At 48.4% G+C, this 25972-nt stretch overlaps 1 protein-coding gene across 6 annotated transcripts in view; it reads left to right on the top strand.

The window, feature by feature from the left end:
* MFN2 (mitofusin 2) overlaps positions 1-25972 on the top strand; it is an 85472-nt gene that overhangs the window by 27903 nt on the left and 31597 nt on the right. For all 6 annotated transcript variants that reach the window (XR_012930833.1, XR_012930835.1, XR_012930834.1 and 3 more), the window contains exons 10-13: positions 1339-1406; positions 2758-2879; positions 10650-10776; positions 18023-18127. Coding sequence is in view for 3 of the 6 variants with exons in the window: in XM_076056302.1 (XP_075912417.1) it covers positions 1339-1406; positions 2758-2879; positions 10650-10776; positions 18023-18127 (422 nt within the window). In the remaining 3 variants the exon portion in view is untranslated. The remainder of the gene's footprint in view (positions 1-1338; positions 1407-2757; positions 2880-10649; positions 10777-18022; positions 18128-25972) is intronic.

The raw sequence follows: 25972 nt of genomic DNA, 5'->3' as shown, positions 1-25972 counted from the left end.
GTGTATCTGTGTGTGTGTCTGTGTGTGTGTGTCTGTGTGTGTTTGTGTGTGTGTGTTTGTGTGTGTGTCTGTGTATGTGTGTCTGTGTGTGTGTGTGTGTCTGTGTGTGTGTGTGTCTGTGTGTGTTTGTGTGTGTGTCTGTGTGTGTGTCTGTGTGTGTGTCTGTGTGTGTTTGTGTGTGTGTCTGTGTGTGTGTCTGTGTGTGTGTCTGTGTGTGTTTGTGTGTGTGTCTGTGTGTCTGTGTGTGTGTGTGTGTGTCTGTGTGTGTGTGTGTCTCTGTGTGTGTGTCTGTGTGTGTGTGTGTGTGTGTCTGTGTGTGTGTGTCTGTGTGTGTGTCTGTGTGTGTGTGTCTGTGTCTCTGTGTGTGTCTCTGTATCTGTGTGTGTCTCTGTGTCGCTGTGTCTCTGTGTCTGTGTGTGTGAGTGAGGAGTGGTGGTGCAGCGGTTAGCGCTACGCTGCGCTACAAACCAAAGTTTGATTCCCGCTCACGGCCAACACCGCCGGTGACGATTTTCTAAACCGGTCCTGGGCCTCCTCCAGGTCGACTCAGCCTCAAATGAGTAGCCGGTGTCGTGGTGGTTGTAGAGGTGGTAGTGTGGTTGTGGTGGTGTAGTGGTGGTGGTGTAGTGGTGGTGGTGTAGTGGTTGTGGTGGTGTAGTGGTGGTGGTGTAGTGGTGGTGGTGTAGTGGTTGTGGTGGTGTAGTGGTGGTGGTGGTGTAGTGGTGGTGGTGTAGTGGTGGTGGTGTGGTTGTGGTGGTGTAGTGGTGGTGGTGTGGTTGTGGTGTAGTGGTGGTGGTGTAGTGGTGGTGGTGGTGTAGTGGTGGTGGTGGTGTAGTGGTGGTGGTGTAGTGGTAGTGGTGGTGGTGGTGTAGTGGTGGTGGTGGAGTGGTGGTGGAGTGGTGGTGGAGCGGTGGTGGTGGTGTAGTGGTGGTGGTGGTGTAGTGAACATCGCCAGCACTGGAGAGACAAAGGCGGCCGGGCGTGGTGCTGGTGGCCACCCCCTCTGTGTGTAGCCACAGTGCCGGTAGCCTTCATAGGCGCTGCTACTCGCTACTGACAGCACTTGCCCCTACAGCCTGCTAGAGGCTACACGGGGGATCTTTGTCTGTGTGTAGGTGCTACTGACAGCACTTGCCCCTACAGCCTGCTAGAGGCTACACGGGGGATCTTTGTCTGTGTGTAGGTGCTACTGACAGCACTTGCCCCTACAGCCTGCTAGAGGCTACACGGGGGATCTTTGTCTGTGTGTAGGTGCTACTGACAGCACTTGCCCCTACTGTCTGTTAAGGCTACCTGGGGGAGCTTTGTCTGTGTGTGTGTGCTGCTTGTTGCTGGCAGGCGGGGCGCTGGCCGAGGGCTTTCAAGCTCGAATGTTTGAGTTCCAGAACTTCGAACGACGCTTTGAGGTGAGTGGGTGAGTGAGTGGGTGAGTGGGTGGTGAGTGAGTGGGTGGGTGAGTGGGTGGGTGAGTGGGTGGGTGAGTGGGTGGTGAGTGAGTGGGTGGGTGAGTGGGTGGTGAGTGAGTGGGTGGGTGAGTGGGTGGGTGAGTGGGTGGGTGAGTGGGTGAGTGGGTGGTGAGTGAGTGGGTGGGTGAGTGGGTGGGTGAGTGGGTGAGTGAGTGGGTGGGTGAGTGGGTGGGTGAGTGGGTGGTGAGTGGGTGGTGAGTGAGTGGGTGGTGACTGGGTGGGTGAGTGGGTGAGTGAGTGAGTGAGTGGGTGGGTGAGTGGGTGAGTGGGTGGGTGAGTGGGTGGGTGAGTGGGTGAGTGAGTGGGTGGGTGAGTGAGTGAGTGGTGAGTGGGTAAGTGAGTGGGTGGGTGAGTGGGTGGGTGAGTGGGTGGGTGAGTGGGTGGGTGGGTGAGTGGGTGGGTGAGTGGGTGGATGAGTGGGTGGTGAGTGAGTGGGTGGTGAGTGGGTGGGTGAGTGGGTGAGTGAGTGGGTGAGTGAGTGAGTGAGTGGGTGGGTGAGTGGGTGAGTGGGTGGGTGAGTGGGTGGGTGAGTGGGTGAGTGAGTGGGTGGGTGAGTGAGTGAGTGAGTGGGTGGGTGGCTGAGTGAGTGAGTGGGTGGGTGGGTGAGTGGGTGGGTGGGTGGGTGAGTGAGTGAGTAGGTGAGTGAGTGAGTGGGTGAGTGAGTGGGTGGGTGGGTGAGTGAGTGGGTGGGTGAGTGGGTGAGTGGGTGGGTGAGTGGGTGAGTGGGTGGGTGAGTGGGTGGGTGAGTGGGTGAGTGAGTGGGTGGGTGAGTGAGTGAGTGGTGAGTGGGTGAGTGAGTGGGTGGGTGAGTGAGTGGGTGAGTGAGTGAGTGGGTGGGTTTGTGGGTGGGTGAGTGGGTGGGTGGGTGGGTGAGTGAGTGGGTGGCTGAGTGGGTGGGTGAGTGAGTGGGTGGGTGAGTGGGTGGGTGAGTGGGTGGCTGAGTGGGTGGGTGGGTGAGTGGGTGGGTGAGTGGGTGGGTGGGTGAGTGAGTGAGTGGGTGGGTGAGTGGGTGAGTGGGTGGGTGAGTGGGTGGGTGGGTGAGTGAGTGGGTGAGTGAGTGAGTGGGTGGCTGAGTGAGTGGGTGGCTGAGTGAGTGAGTGGGTGAGTGAGTGGGTGGCTGAGTGGGTGGGTGAGTGAGTGGCTGAGTGAGTGGGTGGGTGAGTGGGTGAGTGGGTGGGTGGGTGAGTGAGTGGGTGAGTGAGTGAGTGGGTGGGTGGGTGAGTGGGTGGGTTTGTGGGTGGCTGAGTGGGTGGGTTTGTGGGTGGTTGATTGTCTCACCCACCCACCCTAGGAGTGCATCTCCCAGTCTGCCGTCAAGACCAAGTTTGAACAGCACACCATCCGTGCCAAGATCATCTCGGAGTCTCTGCGCCTTATCATGGACGCGGTGCACACTGCTGCCGCACAGCAGAGGTCAGCTGGGTGACTCTGTGTGTGTGTGACGGTGTGTGTGTGAGTGATGGTGTGGGTGACTCTGTGTGTGTGTGGGTGACGGTGTGTGTGTGACTGTGTGTGTGACTGTGTGTGTGGGTGACTCTGTGTGTGTGTGGGTGACGGTGTGTGTGTGATGGTGTGTGTGTGACTGTGTGTGTGTGTGTGTGACTGTGTGTGTGTGTGACTGTGTGTGACTGTGTGTGTGTGGGTGACGGTGTGTGTGTGTGGGTGACTGTGTGTGACTGTGTGTGTGTGTGACTGTGTGTGTGTGTGGGTGACTGTGTGTGTGTGTGACTGTGTGGGTGACTGGGTGTGATTGTGTGTGTGTGTGACTCTGTGTGTGTGACTGTGTGTGACTGTGTGTGTGTTATTGTGTGTGTGTGACTGTGTGTGTGTGGGTGACTGTGTGTATGACTTTGTGTGTGTGTGACTCTGTGGGTGACTCTGTGTGTGTGGGTGACTGTGTGGGTGACTCTGTGTGTGACTCTGCGTGTGACTCTGCGGGTGACTCTGTGTGTGACTCTTTGTGTGGGTGACTCTGTGGGTGACTCTGTGGGTGTGTGACTCTGTGTGTGACTCTGTGTGTGTGTGACTCTGTGTGTGTGTGAGACTCTGTGGGTGACTCTGTGTGTGGGTGTGACTCTGTGTGTGAGTCTGTGGGTGACTCTGTGTGTGACTCTGTGTGTGACTCTGTGTGTGACTCTGTGTGTGACTCTGTGTGTGTGACTCTGTGTGTGACTCTGTGTGTGGGTGACTCTGTGGGTGACTCTGTGTGTGTGACTCGGTGTGTGTGTGACTCTGTGTGACTGTGTGGGTGACTGTGTGTGACTCTGTGTGTGACTATGTATGTGACTCTGTGTGTGACTCTGTGTCTGTGTGAGTCTGTGGGTGACTGTGTGTGTGACTCTTTTGTGTGTGTGACTCTTTTGTGTGTGTGACTCTGTGTGTGTGTGGGTGACTCTGTGTGTGACTCTGTGGGTGACTCTGTGTGTGACTCTGTGTGTGTGTGACTCTGTGTGTGACTGTGTGGGTGACTGTGTGGGTGAAACTGTGTGTGACTCTGTGTGTGTGTGAGTCTGTGGGTGACTGTGTGTGTGACTCTGTGTGTGTGTGACTCTGTGTGTGACTCTGTGGGTGACTCTGTGTGTGTGTGACTCTGTGTGTGACTCTGTGTGTGTGTGACTCTGTGTGTGACTCTGTGTGTGACTCTGTGTGTGTGTGACTCTGTGTGTGACTCTGTGGATGACTCTGTGGATGACTCTGTGTTTGACTCTGTGTGTGGGTGTGTGTGTGACTCTGTGTGTGTGTGACTCTGTGTGTGACTCTGTGTGTGACTCTGTGGGTGACTCTGTGGGTGACTGTGTGTGTGTGTGTGACTGTGTGTGTGACTCTGTGTGTGACTCTGTGTGTGTGTAGTGGGGAGCGGTAGTGTAGCGGTTAGCGCGCTGCGCTATGAACCTGGCGACCCGGGTTCGATTCCCGCTCACGGCCAACACCAGTGACGATTATCTGAACCGGTCCCGGGCCTCCCCTAGGTCGACTCAGCCTCAAATGAGTACCTGGTGCAGTGTGTAAACATTGCCACTAGGGAGACAAAGGCGGTCGGGCGTGGTGCTGGCCACCCACCCCCTCGTGTACCGTTCCGGCCTTCATAGGTGCTCGCTAACAGCACTTGCCCCTACAGTCTGTTACAGGCTATACGGGGGATCTTTGTCTTTGTCTTTGACTCTGTGTGTGTGTGTGAGTCTGTGGGTGACTCTGTGGGTGACTCTGTGTGTGACTCTGTGTGTGCCTCTGTGGGTGACTCTGTGGGTGACTGTGTGGGTGACTATGTGTGTGTGTGACTCTGTGTGTGTGACTCTGCGTGTGACTCTGTGTGTGGGTGACTCTGTGGGTGACTGTGTGGGTGACTATGTGTGTGTGTGACTCTGTGTGTGTGACTCTGCGTGTGACTCTGTGTGTGTGTGTGAGTCTGTGGGTGACTGTGTGTGTGACTCTTTTGTGTGTGTGACTCTGTGTGTGTGTGGGTGACTCTGTGTGTGACTCTGTGGGTGACTCTGTGGGTGACTCTGTGTGTGTGTGTGACTCTGTGTGTGTGACTCTGTGTGTGACTGTGTAGGTGACTGTGTGGGTGACTCTGTGTGTGACTCTGTGTGTGTGTGAGTCTGTGGGTGACTGTGTGTGTGACTCTGTGTGTGTGTGACTCTGTGTGTGACTCTGTGTGTGACTCTGTGGGTGACTCTGTGGGTGACTCTGTGTGTGTGTGACTGTGTGTGTGACTCTGTGGGTGACTCTGTGTGTGTGTGACTCAGTGTGTGACTCTGTGTGTGTATGTGTGACTCTGTGTGTGACTGTGTGTGTGTGACTCTGTGTGTGACTGTGGGTGACTCTGTGGGTGACTCTGTGTGTGACTCTGTGTGTGTGACTCTGTGTGTGACTCTGTGTGTGTGTGACTCTGTGTGTGTGTGACTCTGTGTGTGTGTGACTCTGTGTGTGACTCTGTGTGTGTGGGTGACTCTGTGGGTGACTCTGTGGGTGACTCTGTGTGTGACTCTGTGTGTGTGTGACTCTGTGTGTGACTCTGTGTGTGACTGTGTGTGACTGTGTGTGTGACTCTGTGTGTGACTCTGTGTGTGGGTGACTCTGTGGGTGACTCTGTGTGTGTGTGTGACTCTGTGTGTGTGTGACTCTGTGTGTGACTCTGTGTGTGTGGGTGACTCTGTGGGTGACTCTGTGGGTGACTCTGTGTGTGACTCTGTGTGTGTGTGACTCTGTGTGTGACTCTGTGTGTGACTGTGTGTGACTGTGTGTGTGACTCTGTGTGTGACTCTGTGTGGGTGACTCTGTGGGTGACTCTGTGTGTGTGTGACTCGGTGTGTGTGTGACTCTGTGTGTGTCTCTGTGTGTGACTCTGTGTGTGACTGTGTGTGTGACTCTGTGTGTGTGGGTGACTCTGTGGGTGACTGTGTGTGTGTGTGTGACTCGGTGTGTGTGTGTGACTCTGTGTGACTGTGTGTGTGACTCTGTGTGTCTGTGTGGGTGACTGTGTGTGACTCTGTGTGTGACTCTGTGTGTGACTCTGTGTGTGACTCTGTGTGTGTGTGACTCTGTGTGTGACTCTGTGTGTGACTCTGTGTGTGTGTGACTCTGTGTGTGTGTGACTCTGTGTGTGTGTGACTCTGTGTGTGACTCTGTGTGTGTGTGACTCTGTGTGTGTGTGACTCTGTGTGGGTGACTCTGTGTGGGTGACTGTGTGTGGGTGACTGTGTGTGTGTGACTCTGTGTGTGTGTGACTCTGTGTGTGACTCTGTGTGTGTGTGACTCTGTGTGTGTGTGTGACTCTGTGGGTGACTCTGTGTGTGTGACTCTGTGTGTGACTCTGTGTGTGGGTGACTCTGTGTGTGTGACTCTGTGTGTGTGTGACTCTGTGTGTGTGTGACTCTGTGTGGGTGACTCTGTGTGTGACTCTGTGTGTGGGTGACTCTGTGGGTGACTCTGTGTGTGTGTGACTCGGTGTGTGTGTGACTCTGTGTGACTGTGTGTGTGACTCTGTGTGTGTGTGTGTGACTCTGTGTGTGTGTGACTCTGTGTGTGTGTGTGTGTGACTCTGTGTGTGTGTGACTCTGTGTGGGTGACTGTGTGTGGGTGACTGTGTATGTGTGTGACTCTGTGTGTGACTCTGTGTGTGTGTGTGACTCTGTGTGTGTGTGTGACTGTGTGTGACTCTGTGTGTGACTCTGTGTGTGGGTGACTCTGTGTGTGACTCTGTGTGTGTGTGTGACTCTGTGTGTGTGTGACTCTGTGTTTGACTCTGTGTGTGACTCTGTGTGTGACTCTGTGTGTGTGACTCTGTGTGTGTGTTTGACTCTGTGTGTGGGTGTGTGTGTGACTCTGTGTGTGTGTGTGTGTGTGACTCTGTGTGTGACTGTGTGTGTGTGACTCTGTGTGTGACTGTGGGTGACTCTGTGTGTGGGTGACTCTGTGTGTGACTCTGTGTGTGTGACTCTGTGTGTGACTCTGTGTGTGTGTGACTCTGTGTGTGTGTGACTCTGTGTGTGTGTGACTCTGTGTGTGACTCTGTGTGTGTGGGTGACTCTGTGGGTGACTCTGTGGGTGACTCTGTGTGTGACTCTGTGTGTGTGTGACTCTGTGTGTGACTCTGTGTGTGACTGTGTGTGACTGTGTGTGTGACTCTGTGTGTGACTCTGTGTGTGGGTGACTCTGTGGGTGACTCTGTGTGTGTGTGTGACTCTGTGTGTGTGTGACTCTGTGTGTGACTCTGTGTGTGTGGGTGACTCTGTGGGTGACTCTGTGGGTGACTCTGTGTGTGACTCTGTGTGTGTGTGACTCTGTGTGTGACTCTGTGTGTGACTGTGTGTGACTGTGTGTGTGACTCTGTGTGTGACTCTGTGTGTGGGTGACTCTGTGGGTGACTCTGTGTGTGTGTGACTCGGTGTGTGTGTGACTCTGTGTGTGTCTCTGTGTGTGACTCTGTGTGTGACTCTGTGTGTGTGGGTGACTCTGTGGGTGACTCTGTGTGTGTGTGTGACTCGGTGTGTGTGTGTGACTCTGTGTGACTGTGTGTGTGACTCTGTGTGTCTGTGTGGGTGACTGTGTGTGACTCTGTGTGTGACTCTGTGTGTGACTCTGTGTGTGACTCTGTGTGTGACTCTGTGTGTGACTCTGTGTGTGTGTGACTCTGTGTGTGACTCTGTGTGTGACTCTGTGTGTGTGTGACTCTGTGTGTGTGTGACTCTGTGTGTGTGTGACTCTGTGTGTGACTCTGTGTGTGTGTGACTCTGTGTGTGTGTGACTCTGTGTGTGTGACTCTGTGTGGGTGACTCTGTGTGTGTTTGACTCTGTGTGTGGGTGTGTGTGTGACTCTGTGTGTGTGTGTGACTCTGTGTGTGACTGTGTGTGTGTGACTCTGTGTGTGACTGTGGGTGACTCTGTGGGTGACTCTGTGTGTGACTCTGTGTGTGTGACTCTGTGTGTGACTCTGTGTGTGTGTGACTCTGTGTGTGTGTGACTCTGTGTGTGTGTGACTCTGTGTGTGTGTGACTCTGTGTGTGACTCTGTGTGTGTGTGACTCTGTGTGTGTGTGACTCTGTGTGTGTGTGACTCTGTGTGGGTGACTCTGTGTGGGTGACTGTGTGTGGGTGACTGTGTGTGTGTGACTCTGTGTGTGTGTGACTCTGTGTGTGACTCTGTGTGTGTGTGACTCTGTGTGTGTGTGTGACTCTGTGGGTGACTCTGTGTGTGTGACTCTGTGTGTGACTCTGTGTGTGGGTGACTCTGTGTGTGTGACTCTGTGTGTGTGTGACTCTGTGTGTGTGTGACTCTGTGTGGGTGACTCTGTGTGTGTGTGACTCTGTGTGTGGGTGACTCTGTGGGTGACTCTGTGTGTGTGTGACTCGGTGTGTGTGTGACTCTGTGTGACTGTGTGTGTGACTCTGTGTGTGTGTGTGTGACTCTGTGTGTGTGTGACTCTGTGTGTGTGTGTGTGTGACTCTGTGTGTGTGTGACTCTGTGTGTGACTCTGTGTGTGTGTGTGACTCTGTGGGTGACTCTGTGTGTGTGACTCTGTGTGTGACTCTGTGTGTGGGTGACTCTGTGTGTGTGACTCTGTGTGTGTGTGACTCTGTGTGTGTGTGACTCTGTGTGGGTGACTCTGTGTGTGTGTGACTCTGTGTGTGGGTGACTCTGTGTGGGTGACTCTGTGTGTGTGTGACTCTGTGTGTGGGTGACTCTGTGGGTGACTCTGTGTGTGTGTGACTCGGTGTGTGTGTGTGTGTGACTCTGTGTGTGTGTGACTCTGTGTGGGTGACTGTGTGTGGGTGACTGTGTATGTGTGTGACTCTGTGTGTGACTCTGTGTGTGTGTGACTCTGTGTGTGTGTGTGACTGTGTGTGACTCTGTGTGTGACTCTGTGTGTGGGTGACTCTGTGTGTGACTCTGTGTGTGTGTGTGACTCTGTGTGTGACTGTGTGTGTGACTCTGTGTGTGTGTGTGGGTGACTGTGTGTGACTCTGTGTGTGACTCTGTGTGTGGGTGACTGTGTGTGTGACTGTGTGTGTGACTCTGCGGGTGACTCTGCGGGTGACTCTGTGTGTGACTCTGTGTGTGACTCTGTGTGTGTGTGACTGTGTGTGTGACTCTGTGTGTGTGTGTGTGTGACTCTGTGTGTGTGTGACTCTGTGTGTGTGTGTGTGACTCTGTGTGTGTGTGACTCTGTGTGGGTGACTGTGTGTGGGTGACTGTGTATGTGTGTGACTCTGTGTGTGACTCTGTGTGTGTGTGACTCTGTGTGTGTGTGTGACTGTGTGTGACTCTGTGTGTGACTCTGTGTGTGTGTGTGGGTGACTGTGTGTGACTCTGTGTGTGGGTGACTGTGTGTGTGACTGTGTGTGTGACTCTGCGGGTGACTCTGCGGTACTTCAATAGCTGTACCGGGGGAATCTCCATATGGTACAGATATAATGGGAGGCTGATCGATGCCCGGGTGCGGTCAAGGGATGGCTCCCTATTGCTCAACCACGTTATGTATGCTGATGACTTGGTAATAGCTGCTCAGTCAGAGGAGGAGTTGGAGACGCTGCTGCTGAGACTGGAGCGTGCCACTAAGAGGTGGGGCCTTACCATCAGCCCCACCAAAACTAAGCACCTGCCTGGGTATTTTGTACCATCGGACACTCCACCTCCACAACTCCCAATCGGTGATGGGGCAGTTGTGGAGAGAGTGGAGAGTTTCCCATACCTGGGCAGTGTGCTTATGACTGGCTCCAGTTTAACAGCAGAGGTCTCACTCCGAATCAGTCGAGCGGCAATATCTTTTCATCGGTTGCGTAACGCTGTGTGGAAGCTACCTGGTCTGTCGCTCCGCACTAAGCTTCAGGTCTTCTCGGCCACGGTCATTCCCTCCCTTCTCTACGCTTGCGAAACGTGGACCCCCCTAATGGAACATCTTCGCCGGTTAGAAACATTTAGGCTGGCCTGCCTACGATCCATCCTGGGTTTAACCAGACTGGATTGTGTGAGGAGCTCACAAATCCTTGAAAGATCTGGGCAGGGTCCCATCGGTGAGCTCCTCCGGCAGGCAAGGCTGCGATGGCTGGGTCATGTAGCCCGCATGCCCAGCCACCGCATGCCGAAACAGCTTTTGTTTGGCCGGATTGAGGGGGCTAAGCGGGCGCGGCACGGGCTAGAGAAGAGATGGAGTGATGTGGTACAGGAGGACGTGGAGCTGAGTGGACTTGCCGATGACTGGTACCAGCGGTGTCAAGATCGGCCTCTGTGGAGGAGGCTCGTGAAGGACGCTACTGGGCAGTTGGAGGCAGTCGCCCTCCAACAACAACGGAGGGCGGAGGAGCGACGCTCACAACAGCGAGCGGAGCGCCGGGTGGCTAAAGCACAGCAGGTTGGCACAGTAGGGGGCACAGGTGGTGCATCAGCCAGTCATCTCAGTCAGTCGACCCGTGGCACCTGCTGGGTCTGCCCCGTGACCTCCTGCCAGCGGGCGTTCGACACTTCACGTGGCCTCAGGGTGCACATAGCCTGGCACAAGCGTCGTGGTGACGTCACCGCCACTTAGTGGCGAATGGCGGTTGTTGTTGTTGTTGACTGTGTGTGTGACTCTGTGTGTGTGTGTGGGTGACTGTGTGTGACTCTGTGTGTGACTCTGTCTGTGTGTGACTGTGTGGGTGACTCTGTGGGTGACTCTGCGGGTGACTCTGTGTGTGTGTGAGTCAGGGTTGAGTGTCTCGAGAGACGTGATGAGCAAGTGGACAGGGTGGAGTTCATTGACAAGCAGCTGGGGGTCCTCACCGCTGACTGCAAGGAGCGGATCCGGGCCTTGGCAGAGGAGGTGGAACGCCAGGTAGCCACTACTACTACTCCCATAATAATCATAATCCTACTACTTCCCCTACTACTACTACTATAATACTACTACTATAATACTACTACTATAATACTACTGCTACTCCCATAATAATCATAATCCTACTACTTCCCCTACTACTACTATAATACTACTATAATACTATTACTACTACTATAATAATCATAATCCTACTACTTCCCCTACTACTATAATACTACTATAATACTATTACTACTACTATAAAAATAATCATACTACTTCCCCTACTACTACTATAATACTATTACTATAATACTATTACTATAATACTATTACTACTACTATAATACTACTGCTACTCCCATAATAATCATAATCATAATCCTACTACTTCCCCTACTACTACTATAATACTACTACTATAATACTACTACTATAATACTATTACTACTACTATAATACTACTGCTACTCCCCTAAAAATAATAATAATCATAATACTTCTTCTATAATACTATTACTACTACTATAATACTACTACTATAATACTACTACTACTCCCATAAAAATAATAATAATAATCCTACTACTTCCCCTACTACTACTATAATACTACTACTATAATACTACTATAATACTACTACTACTACTAGCACTGCTACTCCCATTAAAATAATAATAATCATAATACTACTACTATAATACTATTACTACTACTATAATACTACTACTATAATACTACTACTACTCCCATAATAATCATAATCCTACTACTTCCCCTACTACTATAATACTACTATAATACTATTACTACTACTATAAAAATAATCATACTACTTCCCCTACTACTACTATAATACTATTACTACTACTATAATACTACTGCTACTCCCATAATAATCATAATCCTACTACTTCCCCTACTACTACTATAATACTACTACTATAATACTATTACTACTACTATAATACTACTACTACTCCCATAATCATAATCCTACTACTTCCCCTACTACTACTATAATACTACTACTATAATACTATAATACTACTACTATAATACTACTGCTACTCCCATAAAAATAATCCTACTACTTCCCCTACTACTACTATAATACTACTACTATAATACTATTACTACTACTATAATACTACTACTACTCCCATAATAATCATAATCCTACTACTTCCCCTACTACTACTATAATACTACTACTATAATACTACTACTATAATACTATTACTACTACTATAATACTACTGCTACTCCCATAAAAATAATCCTACTACTTCCCCTACTACTACTATAATACTACTACTATAATACTACTACTATAATACTATTACTACTACTATAATACTACTGCTTCTCCCCTAAAAATAATAATAATCATAATACTTCTTCTATAATACTATTACTACTACTATAATACTACTGCTACTCCCATAATCATAATAATCCTACTACTTCCCCTACTACTACTATAATACTACTACTATAATACTACTACTACTCCCATAAAAATAATCATAATACTTCTTCTATAATACTATTACTACTACTATAATACTACTACTACTCCCATAAAAATAATCATAATACTTCTTCTATAATACTATTAATACTACTATAATACTACTGCTACTCCCATAATCATAATCATAATACTTCCCCTACTACTGTAATACTACTACTACTTCTATAATACTATTACTACTACTATAATACTACTGCTACTCCCATAATCATAATCATAATACTTCCCCTACTACTATAATACTACTACTACTTCTATAATACTATTACTACTACTATAATACTGCTACTACTCCCTTAATAATAATCATAATACTACTACTACTCCCATAATCATAATAATACTACTACTACTCCCATAATCATAATAATAATACTACTACTACTCCCATAATCATAATCATAATACTTCTTCTATAATACTATTACTACTACTATAATACTGCTACTACTCCCTTAATAATAATCATAATACTACTACTACTCCCATAATCATAATCATTATACTTCCCCTACTACTATAATACTACTACTACTTCTATAATACTATTACTACTACTATAATACTACTCCCATAATAATAATCATAATACTACTACTACTCCCATAATAATCATAATCCTACTACTTCTATAATACTATTACTACTACTATTATACTGCTACTCCCATAATCATAATACTACTACTACTACTCCCATAATAATCATAATCCTACTACTTCCCCTACTACTATAATACTACTACTACTTCTATAATACTATTACTACTACTATAATACTACTCCCATAATAATCATAATACTACTACTACTCCCATCATAATCATAATCCTACTACTTCTATAATACTATTACTACTACTATAATACTACTACTCCCATAATAATCATAATACTACTACTCCCATCATAATCATAATCCTACTACTTCTATAATACTATTACTACTACTATAATACTACTACTCCCATAATAATCATAATACTACTACTCCCATCATAATCATAATCCTACTACTTCTATAATACTATTACTACTACTACTATTATACTACTACTACTCCCATAATCATAATACTACTACTACTACTCCCATAATAATCAAAATCCTACTACTTCCCCTACTACTATAATACTACTACTTCTATAATACTATTACTACTATAATACTACTACTCCCTTAATAATAATCATAATCCTACTACTTCACCTACTACTATAATACTATTACTACTACTACCACTACTACTCCCATAATAATCATAATCCTACTACTTCCCCTACTACTATACTACTACTACTTCTATAATACTATTACTACTACTATAATACTACTACTCCCATAATAATCATAATACTACTACTCCCATAATCATAATCATAATACTACTACTCCCATAATCATAATCCTACTACTTCCCCTACTACTACTCCCATAATCATGATCATAATCCTACTACTACTACTCCCATAATCATAATACTACTACTACTCCCATAATCATAATCATAATCCTACTACTACTCCCATAATCATAATCCTACTACTTCCCCTACTACTACTCCCATAATCATAATCATAATCCTACTACTACTCCCATAATCATAATCCTACTACTTCCCCTACTACTACTCTCATAATAATCATAATCCTACTACTACTCCCATACTAAGCATAATCCTACTACTTCCCCTACTACTATAATACTACTACTATAATATTATTACTACTACTACCACTACTACTCCCATAATAATACTACTACTACTCCCATAATAATAATCCTACTACTCCCATAATACTAATAATACTTCCCCTACTACTACTCCCATAATAATACTACTACTACTCTCATAATAATAATCCTACTACTTCCCCTACTACTATAATACTATTACTACTACCACACTATTACTACTACCATAATACTACTACCGTAATAATACTACTACTTCCCCTACTACTACTATAATACTATTACTACTACTACCACTACTACTACCATAATAATACTACTACTTCCGTAATAATACTACTTCCCCTACTACTATAACACTAATACTACTACTACCACTACTACTACCATAATACTACTACCACTACTCCCATAATATTAATCCTACTACTTCCCCTACTACTACTATAATACTATTACTACTATAATACTATTACTACTACTACCACTACTACTCCCATAATAATACTACTACTACTCCCATAATACTACTACTACTCCCATAATACTATTACCACTACTACTACCATAATACTACTACTACCACTACTACTACTACCATAATACTACTACTGCTTCCCCTACTACTACCATAATACTACTACTACTCCCATAATACTATTACTACTGCTACCAATACTACTCCCGTAATAATAATCCTACTACTACTACTTCCCCTACTATTCCCATAATCCTACTACTACTACTACCATAATACTACTATGATACTATTACTACCACTACTCCTATAATACTACTACTACTACTTCCCCTACTACTACTATAATACTATTACTACTACTACCACTAATACTACCATAATAATCCTACTACTACTTCCCCTACTAATACTATAATACTATTACTACTGCTACCACTACTACTACCATAATACTACTACTACTTCTCCTACTACAACTATAATACTATTACTACTACTACCATTACTACTACCATAATACTACTACTACTATAATACTACTACTTCCCCTACTACTACTACCATAATACTACTCCTACCATAATACTACTACTACTTCCCCTATTACTACCATAATACTACTACTACCATAATACTATTACTACTACTACCACTACTACCACAATACTACTACTCCTACCATAATACTACTACTACTCCTACCATAATACTACTACTACTACCAAAATACTACTACTTCCCCTACTACTACCATACTACTACTACCACTACTACTACTTTCCCTATTACGACCATAATACTATTACTACTACCACTACAACTACCATAATACTACTACTACCATGATACTACTACTACTACCACTACTACGACCATAATACTACTACTACCATGATACTACTACTACTACCACTACTACTACCATAATACTACTACCACTACTACTACTACCATAATACTACTACTACCATAATACTACTACCACTACTACCATAATACTACTACTACTACCATAATACTACTACTCCTACAATAATACTACTGCTACCACTACTACTACCATAATACTACTACTTCCCCTACTACTACCATAATACTACTACTACTACTATCACTACTACTACCATAATACTATTACTACTTCCACTACTACTATAATACTACTACTACCACTACTACCATAATACTACTCCTACCATAATACTACTACTACTGCCACTACTACCATAATACTACTACTACTGCCACTACTACCATAATACTACTACTACTTCCCCTACTACTACCATAATACTACTACTACCACTATTACTACCATAATACTACTACTACCATAATACTACTACTTCCCCTACTACTACCATGATACAACTACCACTACTACTATAATATTACTACTACTACCATGATACAACTACCACTATTACTATAATACTACTACTACCATAATACTACCACTACTTCCCCTACTACTACCATAATACTACTACTCCTACCATAATACTACTACTACTACCATAATACTACTACTACTACCATAATACTACTACTTCCCCTACTACTACCATAATACTACTACTACCACTACTACTACCATAATACTACTACTACCACTACTACTACCATAATACTACTACTACCATAATACTACTACTTCCCCTACTACTACCATAATACTACTACTACCACTACTACTACCATAATACTACTACCATAATACTACTACTTCCCCTACTACTACCATGATACAACTATTACCATAATACTACTACCATAATACTACTACTTCCCCTACTACTACCATGATACAACTACTACCATAATACTACTACCATAATACTACTACTACTACCATAATACTACTACCATAATACTACTACCATAATACCACTACTCCTACCATAATACTACTACTACCACTACTACTTCCCCTACTACTATTACTACCACACTGTGGTTGACTGTGTGCTGGACTGTGTGGTTGACTGTGATGGTGGACTGTGATGGTGGACTGTGTGGTTGACTGTGATGGTGGACTGTGATGGTTGACTGTGATGGTTGACTGTGATGGTGGACTGTGATGGTGGACTGTGTGGTTGACTGTGGTTGACTGTGATGGTTGACTGTGATGGTGGACTGTGATGGTGGACTGTGGTTGACTGTGATGGTGGACTGTGATAGTGGACTGTGATGGTTGACTGTGATGGTTGACTGTGATGGTTGACTGTGATGGTGGACTGTGATGGTGGACTGTGATGGTTGACTGTGTGGTTGACTGTAATGGTTGACTGTGATGGTGGACTGTGATGGTGGACTGTGATGGTGGACTGTGATGGTTGACTGTGATGGTGGACTGTGATGGTTGACTGTGATGGTGGACTGTGATGGTTGACTGTGTGGTTGACTGTGATGGTGGACTGTGATGGTGGACTGTGTGGTGGACTGTGTGGTGGACTGTGTGGTTGACTGTGATGGTGGACTGTGATGGTTGACTGTGATGGTTGACTGTGATGGTGGACTGTGATGGTGGACTGTGATGGTGGACTGTGTGGTTGACTGTGATGGTTGACTGTGATGGTTGACTGTGATGGTTGAGTGTGATGGTGGACTGTGATGGTGGACTGTGATGGTGGACTTTGTGTGGTTGACTGTGATGGTTGACTGTGATGGTGGACTGTGATGGTTGACTGTGATGGTGGACTGAGTGGTTGACTGTGATGGTTGACTGTGATGGTGGACTGTGTGGTTGACTGTGATGGTGGACTGTGATGGTGGACTGTGATGGTGGACTGAGTGGTTGACTGTGTGGTTGACTGTGATGGTTGACTGTGATGGTGGACTGTGATGGTTGACTGTGATGGTGGACTGTGATGGTGGACTGATGGTGGACTGTGATGGTTGACTGTGATGGTTGACTGTGATGGTTGACTGTGATGGTGGACAGTGATGGTGGACTGTGTGTGGTTGACTGTGATGGTTGACTGTGATGGTTGACTGTGATGGTTGACTGTGATGGTGGACTGTGTGGTTGACTGTGATGGTGGACTGTGATGGTTGACTGTGATGGTGGACTGTGATGGTTGACTGTGATGGTGGACTGTGATGGTGGACTGTGATGGTGGACTGAGTGGTGGACTGTGATGGTGGACTGTGATGGTGGACTGTGATGGTTGACTGTGATGGTTGACTGTGTGGTTGACTGTGATGGTTGACTGTGATGGTGGACTGTGATGATGGACTCTTGTGGTTGACTGTGTGGTTGACTGTGATGGTGGACTGTGATGGTTGACTGTGATGGTGGACTGTGTGGTGGACTGTGTGGTTGACTGTGATGGTGGACTGTGATGGTTGACTGTGATGGTTGACTGTGATGGTGGACTGTGATGGTGGACTGTGATGGTGGACTGTGTGGTTGACTGTGATGGTTGACTGTGATGGTGGACTGTGATGGTTGACTGTGATGGTGGACTGTGTGGTTGACTGTGTGGTGGACTGTGTGGTTGAGTGTGTGGTTGACTGTGGTGGTGGACTCTGTGGTTGACTCTGCGAGGTGTCGGACGCCATGACAGAGGAGATCCAGCGTCTGGCAGTGCTGGTGGACGAGTTTAGCATGGAGTTCCACCCTGCTCCTACCGTCATGAAGGTCTACAAGAATGTGGGTGACTCAGGCTCACCACCCGCTCACCACCCGCTCACCACCCACTCACTCAGCTACTCACTCAGCTACTCACTCAGTCAGCCACTCAGCCACTCACTCAGCCACTCACTCAGCCACTCACTCAGCCACTCAGCCACTCACTCAGTCAGCCACTCACTCAGCCACTCGCTCAGCTACTCACTCAGCCACTCAGCCGCTCACCACCCGCTCACCACCCACTCACCACCCGCTCACCACCCGCTCACCACCCGCTCACCACCCGCTCACTCAGCCACTCACTCAGCTACTCACTCACCACTCACTCAGCCACTCACTCAACTACTCAGTCAGCCACTCACTCAGCCACTCACTCAGCTACTCACTCACCACTCACTCAGCCACTCACTCAACTACTCAGTCAGCCACTCACTCACCACTCGCTCAGCCACTCACTCAGCTACTCGCTCAGCCACTCGCTCAGCCACTCACTCAGCCACTCGCTCAGCCACTCGCTCAGCCACTCACTCAGCCACTCAGTCAGCCACTCGCTCAGCCACTCGCTCAGCCACTCAGTCAGCCACTCAGTCAGCCACTCGCTCAGCCACTCACTCAGCCACTCACTCAGCCACTCACTCAGCTACTCACTCACCACTCATTCACTCAGCCACTCACTCAGCTACTCAGTCAGCCACTCACTCAACCACTCACTCAGCCACTCGCTCAGCCACTCGCTCAGCCACTCGCTCAGCCACTCGCTCAGCCATTCACTCAGCCACTCACTCAGCCACTCACTCAGCCACTCACTCAACCACTCACTCAGCCACTCACTCAGCCACTCACTCAGCCACTCACTTAGCCACTCGCTCAGCCACTCGCTCACCCACTCGCTCAGCCACTCACTCAGCCACTCGCTCAGCCACTCGCTCAGCCACTCACTCAGCCACTCAGTCAGCCACTCGCTCAGCCACTCACTCAGCCACTCAGTCAGCCACTCACTCAGCCACTCGCTCAGCCACTCGCTCAGCCACTCACTCAGCCACTCGCTCAGCCTTTCAGTCAGCCACTCACTCAGCCACTCACTCACCCACTCACTCAACCACTCACTCAGCCACTCACTCAGCCACTCACTCAGCCACTCACTCAGCCACTCACTCAGCCACTCGCTCACCCACTCACTCAACCACTCACTCAGCCACTCACTCAGCCACTCACTCAGCTACTCACTCACCACTCACTCAGCCACTCACTCAGCTACTCAGTCAGCCACTCACTCAGCCACTCACTCAGCCACTCGCTCAGCCACTCGCTCAGCCACTCACTCAACTACTCAGTCAGCCACTCACTCACCACTCGCTCAGCCACTCACTCAGCTACTCAGTCAGCCACTCACTCAGCCACTCACTCAGCCACTCGCTCAGCCACTCGCTCAGCCACTCACTCAGCCACTCACTCAACCACTCACTCAGCCACTCACTCAGCCACTCACTCAGCCACTCACTCAGCCACTCGCTCACCCACTCGCTCAGCCACTCACTCAGCCACTCACTCAGCCACTCAGTCAGCCACTCACTCAACCACTCACTTAGCCACTCACTCAGCCACTCAGTCAGCCACTCACTCAGCCATTCACTCACCCACTCACTCAGCCACTCACTCAGCCACTCACTCAACCACTCGCTCATCCACTCACTCGGCCACTCACTCAGCCACTCAGTCAGCCACTAACTCAGCCACTCACTCAGCCATTCACTCACCCACTCACTCACCCACTCACTCAACCACTCACTCAGCCACTCGCTCAGCCACTCGCTCAGCCACTCGCTCAGCCATTCACTCAGCCACTCACTCAGCCACTCACTCAGCCACTCACTCAACCACTCACTCAGCCACTCACTCAGCCACTCACTCAGCCACTCACTTAGCCACTCGCTCAGCCACTCGCTCACCCACTCGCTCAGCCACTCACTCAGCCACTCGCTCAGCCACTCGCTCAGCCACTCACTCAGCCACTCAGTCAGCCACTCGCTCAGCCACTCACTCAGCCACTCAGTCAGCCACTCACTCAGCCACTCGCTCAGCCACTCGCTCAGCCACTCACTCAGCCACTCGCTCAGCCATTCAGTCAGCCACTCACTCAGCCACTCACTCACCCACTCACTCAACCACTCACTCAGCCACTCACTCAGCCACTCACTCAGCCACTCACTCAGCCACTCACTCAGCCACTCGCTCACCCACTCACTCAACCACTCACTCAGCCACTCACTCAGCCACTCACTCAGCTACTCACTCACCACTCACTCAGCCACTCACTCAGCTACTCAGTCAGCCACTCACTCAGCCACTCACTCAGCCACTCGCTCAGCCACTCGCTCAGCCACTCACTCAGCCACTCACTCAACCACTCACTCAGCCACTCACTCAGCCACTCACTCAGCCACTCGCTCACCCACTCGCTCAGCCACTCACTCAGCCACTCACTCAGCCACTCAGTCAGCCACTCACTCAACCACTCACTTAGCCACTCACTCAGCCACTCAGTCAGCCACTCACTCAGCCATTCACTCACCCACTCACTCAGCCACTCACTCAGCCACTCACTCAACCACTCGCTCATCCACTCACTCGGCCACTCACTCAGCCACTCAGTCAGCCACTAACTCAGCCACTCACTCAGCCATTCACTCACCCACTCACTCACCCACTCACTCAACCACTCACTCAGCCACTCGCTCAGCCATTCACTCAGCCACTCACTCAGCCACTCACTCAACCACTCACTCAGCCACTCACTCAGCCACTCACTCAGCCACTCGCTCAGCCACTCAGTCACCCACCCACTCACCCACCCACTCACCCACTCACTCACTCAACCACCCACACGTCTCCCTCTCCCCGTGTGTCTTTGTGTGTTTGTGTGTGTCTGTGTGTGTGTGTGACTGTGTGTGTCTGTGTGTGTGTCTTTGTGTGTCTGTGTGTGTGTCTGTGTGTGTGTCTGTGTGTGTGTCTGTGTGTGTCTGTGTGTGTGAGTCTGTGTGTGTGTGTGAGTCTGTGTGTGTGTGACTGTGTGTGTGTCTGTGTATATGTGTATGTGTGTGTGTGTCTGTGTGTGTGACTGTGTCTATGTGTGTGACTGTGTGTGTGTGTCTGTGACTGTGTGTGACTGTGTGTGTCTGTGTGTGTGACTGTGTCTATGTGTCTGTGTGTGTGTGACTGTGTGTGTGTGACTCTGTGTGTGTGTGACTGTGTGTGTGACTGTGTGTGTGACTGTGTGTGTGTGTGACTGTGTGTGTGTGTGTGACTGTGTCTATGTGTGTGACTGTGTGTGTCTATGTGACTGTGTCTATGTGTCTATGTGTGTGTGTGTGTGTGACTGTAACTGTGTGTGTGTGTGACTGTGTGTGTGTCTGTGTGTGTGACTGTGTGTCTATGTGACTGTGTCTATGTGTGTGTGACTGTGTGACTGTGTAGGAGCTACATAAACACGTAGAGGAGGGTCTGGGTAAGACTCTGTGTGTGTGTGTCTATGTGACTGTGTCTATGTGTAACTGTGTGTGTGTGTGACTGTGTGTGACTGTCTGTGTGTGTGTGACTGTGTGTGACTGTGTGTGACTGTGTGACTGTGTGTGTAGGAGCTACATAAACACGTAGAGGAGGGTCTGGGTAAGACTCTGTGTGTGTGTGTCTATGTGACTGTGTCTGTGTGTGACTGTGTGTGTGTGTGACTGTGTGTGACTGTGTGTGACTGTGTGTGACTGTGTGTGTAGGAGCTACATAAACACGTAGAGGAGGGTCTGGGTAAGACTCTGTGTGTGTGTGTGTGACTGTGTGACTGTGTGTGTAGGAGCTACATAAACACGTAGAGGAGGGTCTGGGTAAGACTCTGTGTGTGTGTGTCTATGTGACTGTGTCTATGTGTGACTGTGTGTGTGTGTGACTGTGTGTGACTGTGTGACTGTGTGTGTCTATGTGACTGTGTGTGACTGTGTGACTGTGTGTGTAGGAGCTACATAAACACGTAGAGGAGGGTCTGGGTAAGACTCTGTGTGTGTGTGACTGTGACTGTGTGACTGTGTGTGTGTGACTGTGTGACTGTGTGTGTGTGACTGTGTGTGTGTGTGTGTCTATGTGACTGTGTGTGTAGGAGCTACATAAACACGTAGAGGAGGGTCTGGGTAAGACTCTGTGTGTGTGTGACTCTGTGTGTCTATGTGACTGTGTCTATGTGTGTGTGACTGTGTGTGTAGGAGCTACATAAACACGTAGAGGAGGGTCTGGGTAAGACTCTGTGTGTGTGTGTCTATGTGACTGTGTCTATGTGTGACTGTGTCTGTGTGACTGTGTCTATGTGTGACTGTGTGTGTGTGTGACTGTGTGTGACTGTGTGTGACTGTGTGACTGTGTGTGTAGGAGCTACATAAACACGTAGAGGAGGGTCTGGGTAAGACTCTGTGTGTGTGTGTCTATGTGACTGTGTCTATGTGTAACTGTGTGTGTGTGACTGTGTGTGACTGTGTGTGACTGTGTGTGTAGGAGCTACATAAACACGTAGAGGAGGGTCTGGGTAAGACTCTGTGTGTGTGTGTGTGACTGTGTGACTGTGTGTGTAGGAGCTACATAAACACGTAGAGGAGGGTCTGGGTAAGACTCTGTGTGTGTGTGTCTATGTGACTGTGTCTATGTGTGACTGTGTGTGTGTGTGACTGTGTGTGACTGTGTGACTGTGTGTGTCTATGTGACTGTGTGTGACTGTGTGACTGTGTGTGTAGGAGCTACATAAACACGTAGAGGAGGGTCTGGGTAAGACTCTGTGTGTGTGTGTCTATGTGACTGTGTCTATGTGTGACTGTGTGTGTGTGACTGTGTGTGTGTGTGTGTGACTGTGACTGTGTGACTGTGTGTGTGTGACTGTGTGACTGTGTGTGTGTGACTGTGTGTGTGTGTGTGTCTATGTGACTGTGTCTATGTGACTGTGTGTGTAGGAGCTACATAAACACGTAGAGGAGGGTCTGGGTAAGACTCTGTGTGTGTGTGACACTGTGTGTCTATGTGACTGTGTCTATGTGTGTGTGACTGTGTGTGTAGGAGCTACATAAACACGTAGAGGAGGGTCTGGGTAAGACTCTGTGTGTGTGTGTCTATGTGACAGTGTCTATGTGTGACTGTGTCTGTGTGACTGTGTCTATGTGTGACTGTGACTGTGTGACTGTGTGTGTGTGACTGTGTGTGACTGTGTGACTGTGTGTGTAGGAGCTACATAAACACGTAGAGGAGGGTCTGGGTAAGACTCTGTGTGTGTGTGACTCTGTGTGACTGTGTGACTGTGTCTATGTGTGTGTGACTGTGTGTGTAGGAGCTACATAAACACGTAGAGGAGGGTCTGGGTAAGACTCTGTGTGTGTGTGTCTGTGTGTGTGACTGTGTGTGACTGTGTGTGTGTGTCTGTGTGTGTGTGACTGTGTGTGACTGTGTGTGTAGGAGCTACATAAACACGTAGAGGAGGGTCTGGGTAAGACTCTGTGTGTGTGTGACTCTGTGTGTCTATGTGACTGTGTCTATGTGTGTGTGACTGTGTGTGTAGGAGCTACATAAACACGTAGAGGAGGGTCTGGGTAAGACTCTGTGTGTGTGTGTCTGTGTGTGTGACTGTGTGTGACTGTGTGTGTGTGTCTGTGTGTGTGTGACTGTGTGACTGTGTGTGTGTGTGACTGTGTCTGTGTGTGTGTGTGTGACTGTGTGTGTGTGTGACTGTGTGTGTAGGAGCTACATAAACACGTAGAGGAGGGTCTGGGTAAGACTCTGTGTGTGTGTGTCTATGTGACTGTGTCTATGTGTGACTGTGACTGTGTGACTGTGTGTGTAGGAGCTACATAAACACGTAGAGGAGGGTCTGGGTAAGACTCTGTGTGTGTGTGACTCTGTGTGTCTATGTGACTGTGTCTATGTGTGTGTGACTGTGTGTGTAGGAGCTACATAAACACGTAGAGGAGGGTCTGGGTAAGACTCTGTGTGTGTGTGACTCTGTGTGTCTATGTGACTGTGTCTATGTGTGACTGTGTCTATGTGACTGTGTCTATGTGTGACTGTGACTGTGTGACTGTGTGTGTAGGAGCTACATAAACACGTAGAGGAGGGTCTGGGTAAGACTCTGTGTGTGTGTGACTCTGTGTGTCTATGTGACTGTGTCTATGTGTGTGTGACTGTGTGTGTAGGAGCTACATAAACACGTAGAGGAGGGTCTGGGTAAGACTCTGTGTGTGTGTGTCTGTGTGTGTGACTGTGTGTGACTGTGTGTGTGTGTCTGTGTGTGTGTGACTGTGTGTGACTGTGTGACTGTGTGTGTAGGAGCTACATAAACACGTAGAGGAGGGTCTGGGTAAGACTCTGTGTGTGTGTGTCTGTGTGTGTGACTGTGTGTGACTGTGTGTGTGTGACTGTGTGTGACTGTGTGACTGTGTGTGTAGGAGCTACATAAACACGTAGAGGAGGGTCTGGGTAAGACTCTGTGTGTGTGTGTCTATGTGACTGTGTCTATGTGTGACTGTGTGTGTGTGTGACTGTGTGTGTGTGTGACTGTGTGTGACTGTGTGTGTGTGTGACTGTGTCTGTGTGTGTGTGTGTGACTGTGTGTGTGTGTGACTGTGTGTGTAGGAGCTACATAAACACGTAGAGGAGGGTCTGGGTAAGACTCTGTGTGTGTGTGTCTATGTGACTGTGTCTATGTGTGACTGTGTGTGTGTGTGACTGTGTGTGTGTGTGACTGTGTGTGACTGTGTGTGTGTGTGACTGTGTCTGTGTGTGTCTATGTGACTGTGTCTATGTGACTGTGTGTGTGTGTAGGAGCTACATAAACACGTAGAGGAGGGTCTGGGTAAGACTCTGTGTGTGTGTGACTCTGTGTGTCTATGTGACTGTGTCTATGTGTGTGTGACTGTGTGTGTAGGAGCTACATAAACACGTAGAGGAGGGTCTGGGTAAGACTCTGTGTGTGTGTGACTCTGTGTGTCTATGTGACTGTGTCTATGTGTGACTGTGTCTATGTGACTGTGTCTATGTGTGACTGTGACTGTGTGACTGTGTGTGTAGGAGCTACATAAACACGTAGAGGAGGGTCTGGGTAAGACTCTGTGTGTGTGTGACTCTGTGTGTCTATGTGACTGTGTCTATGTGTGTGTGACTGTGTGTGTAGGAGCTACATAAACACGTAGAGGAGGGTCTGGGTAAGACTCTGTGTGTGTGTGTCTGTGTGTGTGACTGTGTGTGACTGTGTGTGTGTGTCTGTGTGTGTGTGACTGTGTGTGACTGTGTGACTGTGTGTGTAGGAGCTACATAAACACGTAGAGGAGGGTCTGGGTAAGACTCTGTGTGTGTGTGTCTGTGTGTGTGACTGTGTGTGACTGTGTGTGTGTGACTGTGTGTGACTGTGTGACTGTGTGTGTAGGAGCTACATAAACACGTAGAGGAGGGTCTGGGTAAGACTCTGTGTGTGTGTGTCTATGTGACTGTGTCTATGTGTGACTGTGTGTGTGTGTGACTGTGTGTGTGTGTGACTGTGTGTGACTGTGTGTGTGTGTGACTGTGTCTGTGTGTGTGTGTGTGACTGTGTGTGTGTGTGACTGTGTCCGGCAAAACAACCCCCTACCTCCTCGCGGTGCCGGACGGGCAACTCTGTCGTGGACAGTGCTGTGGGGGGAGTTCCAATTTTGATTGGCTCCTCCCCGCATGGCATATGTGTCCACCACAGGGGCTAAACGGGGGCTCTGGACGGGTGCGAGGGGCTGGTAACCCCTCCACCTTCAATTAATTACCACAAAACCACGAATTAAAGTGAAATATGTAACAACTAAGCTTGTGCCGGAGGCC

This window comes from Petromyzon marinus, chromosome 75 (assembly GCF_048934315.1).
Source record: "Petromyzon marinus isolate PM22_M1 ecotype Great Lakes invasive population chromosome 75, UKy_Petmar_22M1.pri1.0, whole genome shotgun sequence".
NCBI lineage: Eukaryota > Metazoa > Chordata > Hyperoartia > Petromyzontiformes > Petromyzontidae > Petromyzon > Petromyzon marinus.
This window is presented reverse-complemented; position numbering and strand designations above follow the sequence as displayed.